Consider the following 2,413-nt stretch of genomic DNA (forward strand, 5'->3'; position numbering starts at 1 on the left):
CCTCAAGGTTCTTCTTCTTCTTATTATTATTATTATTAATATTATTGCTTCAGTGATGACGTTATTATTGGTTCTGAGCCGACTATTGTTTTGTGTCACAGGTCCGACACGTATAACGAACAGCGCCCCCTATAGTCCGGTGATGTTCCTGACAGAGTCGATGGGGAATCTGACGTCACCAAACTTCCCCGCGCCCTACTACAACCTAGAGGTACGTACAAAATACGGTGTATGAAACACAGTGTATGAAACACGGTTGAATTAGGAATACAGAGCTTTAGTGCTGGTGAGCGTGTGGATCGTGAGATCCATGAGCTGTCTTTTTTAATTGTCACCTGGGAACGTACGCGCTCGCTCGCACATGCATGCACTCGCACGGGCACGCGTACACGCACACGTACGCACGCACGCACACTTAGACATGGCAAGAGAGAGAGAGATAAATAGAGAATGAGAACGAGAGAGAGGGGGCGAGAGAGGGAGAGGGGGAGAGAGAAGGGAAGAGAAAACTGGGAGGGAGGATGAGAGAAAATGAGAGATCGTGTGGGCGAGAGAGTGGAAGAGAAAGACTGAAAGAGAGAGGGGAAGAGAGAGAGAGAGAAAGAGACGCACATACACAGACGCGCGCACGATGCATACATATATATGACGTCAGTCTGACGTCAACACTCGTGACGTAAGCGATCGCTGGTTCTCACGTGACTGCTTCCCTTCCCCCCACCCCCACACCCCTACAGTACTGTTGTATGCCCCCTACAGGACATGCGCTGGGTGCTCATCGCTCCGCCTGGTCACGTGATCGCCATCACTCTCATCGGCGAGGATTTCTACCTGGAGAAGGATTACGATTACCTGCTGGTCGGCGACGGCAACCTGCTCGAAAACCCCATCATGAACATCACAGGTGCGCATGCGCAGCGGCGACAGCACGTCACCTCAGATATGCTACATCTTCTCAGCGTTGATTTCAATGTTGATCAATTATCTATCGATGTCTATTAGATATCTATCATTTTTTTATCAGGTATCTATCGATATCTGCTAGATATCTATTAATGTTTTTCATATATCTGCTAATGTCGTTCATATAGCTATTAATGCCAATCATATGTCTAGTAATGTCTATCAGATAGCTATCAATGTGTATTAGATATTCATCAATGTCTATCAGATATCTATCAATGTTTATTGGATATCTCTCAATGACTATCAGATCTTTATCAATGTTTATCAGATATCTATCAATGTTTATCAGATATCTATCAATGTTTATCGGATATTTCTCAATGACTATCAGATATCTATCAATGTTTATCGGATATATATCAATAACTATCAGATATCTATCAATGTTTATCAGCTAACAATCTCTCAGTGTGCCGTTAATACCTTCACCATCCCTGGTATCGTATTCACAAGTTCTATACACCCGTGTGGCCCTTCACTCTGCAGCCCCCATAATCTCTCTCTATGACAGAGTGAAGGGGTTACACATGTGACAGGTAGAGCTAGTTTACTGACAGCTAACATGTCTACATAGTACTGTCTCAGCGGTAATACATTACGAGAACGTCAGGGGAATGTGAAATAGGCAGCAATACGATTAAATCAAGACTTCATACATCAAAAATATTTCCTACTTGACAAAGTTCACCTGATTTCTCTCGCGTGTAGCTTGATGTGTGACACTGATGGTGTCAGGCGCTTCAACCAGCATGCCCGCCGGCTCTCTGGTTGTTTTCATATCTATACTATAGTATGTTTCCGTTTCGCATGCTGATCGTGTAGCTTCAAATGTAGGACAACTCTACAATCGCGGAGAGAAGAAATCAAAATTTAATGTGTTAATCAACTTCTTTTAATTATATATATGAGAAAGGAGAGACTCAACCCTGTTCTGCTTCCCTTATAGACCCGGTATGCCTCATAAGCTCCTCTCCTTATGAAGGAACACTCCGATCGACTGCGCCGGCTTGTGTCCGTAACCATTCGGCGTATATGGACGCTGGTAGACGCGTCAGGTCAGGACTAAGTATATGCTCTCTCTTATACAGCTTGGTCATCCCTGTAACAAAGACATGTACATGAAATATATATATACTATAGTCATGTGAGGGACGATATGCAGTGATAGGAGGAATGTATAATATATAAGATAATCTTTATATTATACACTCCTGTTGATGAGTAGAGTACCATATACACAGAGTCATCGGTGCTATCACAGTTATATGTAACAACGTAGAGATATTCTCTATCTCCTATAGGTATCCTCTATGTTACGTACTTCTCCGGTTACTGTCTTTCATTGCTGATATTAACGTTTTTATAATTAATATCATCGTAGGTAAATAATAACTTGAGATTAACAGGTTTTCATTACTACAGGTTTGACTATATATATTATATATAT

At 42.1% G+C, this 2,413-nt stretch overlaps 1 protein-coding gene across 1 annotated transcript in view; it reads left to right on the forward strand.

Moving 5' to 3' along the window:
- The window catches only part of LOC106815000 (cubilin-like), a 28,848-nt gene that overhangs the window by 9,427 nt on the left and 17,008 nt on the right, over nt 1–2,413 (forward strand). Inside the window, exons 3-4 of the mRNA XM_014819400.1 lie at nt 102–211; nt 760–904. Of these exons, the coding sequence (XP_014674886.1) occupies nt 102–211; nt 760–904 (255 nt within the window). The remainder of the gene's footprint in view (nt 1–101; nt 212–759; nt 905–2,413) is intronic.

This window comes from Priapulus caudatus, unplaced genomic scaffold, assembly GCF_000485595.1.
Source record: "Priapulus caudatus unplaced genomic scaffold, Priapulus_caudatus-5.0.1 Scaffold1020, whole genome shotgun sequence".
Lineage (NCBI taxonomy): Eukaryota > Metazoa > Priapulida > Priapulimorpha > Priapulimorphida > Priapulidae > Priapulus > Priapulus caudatus.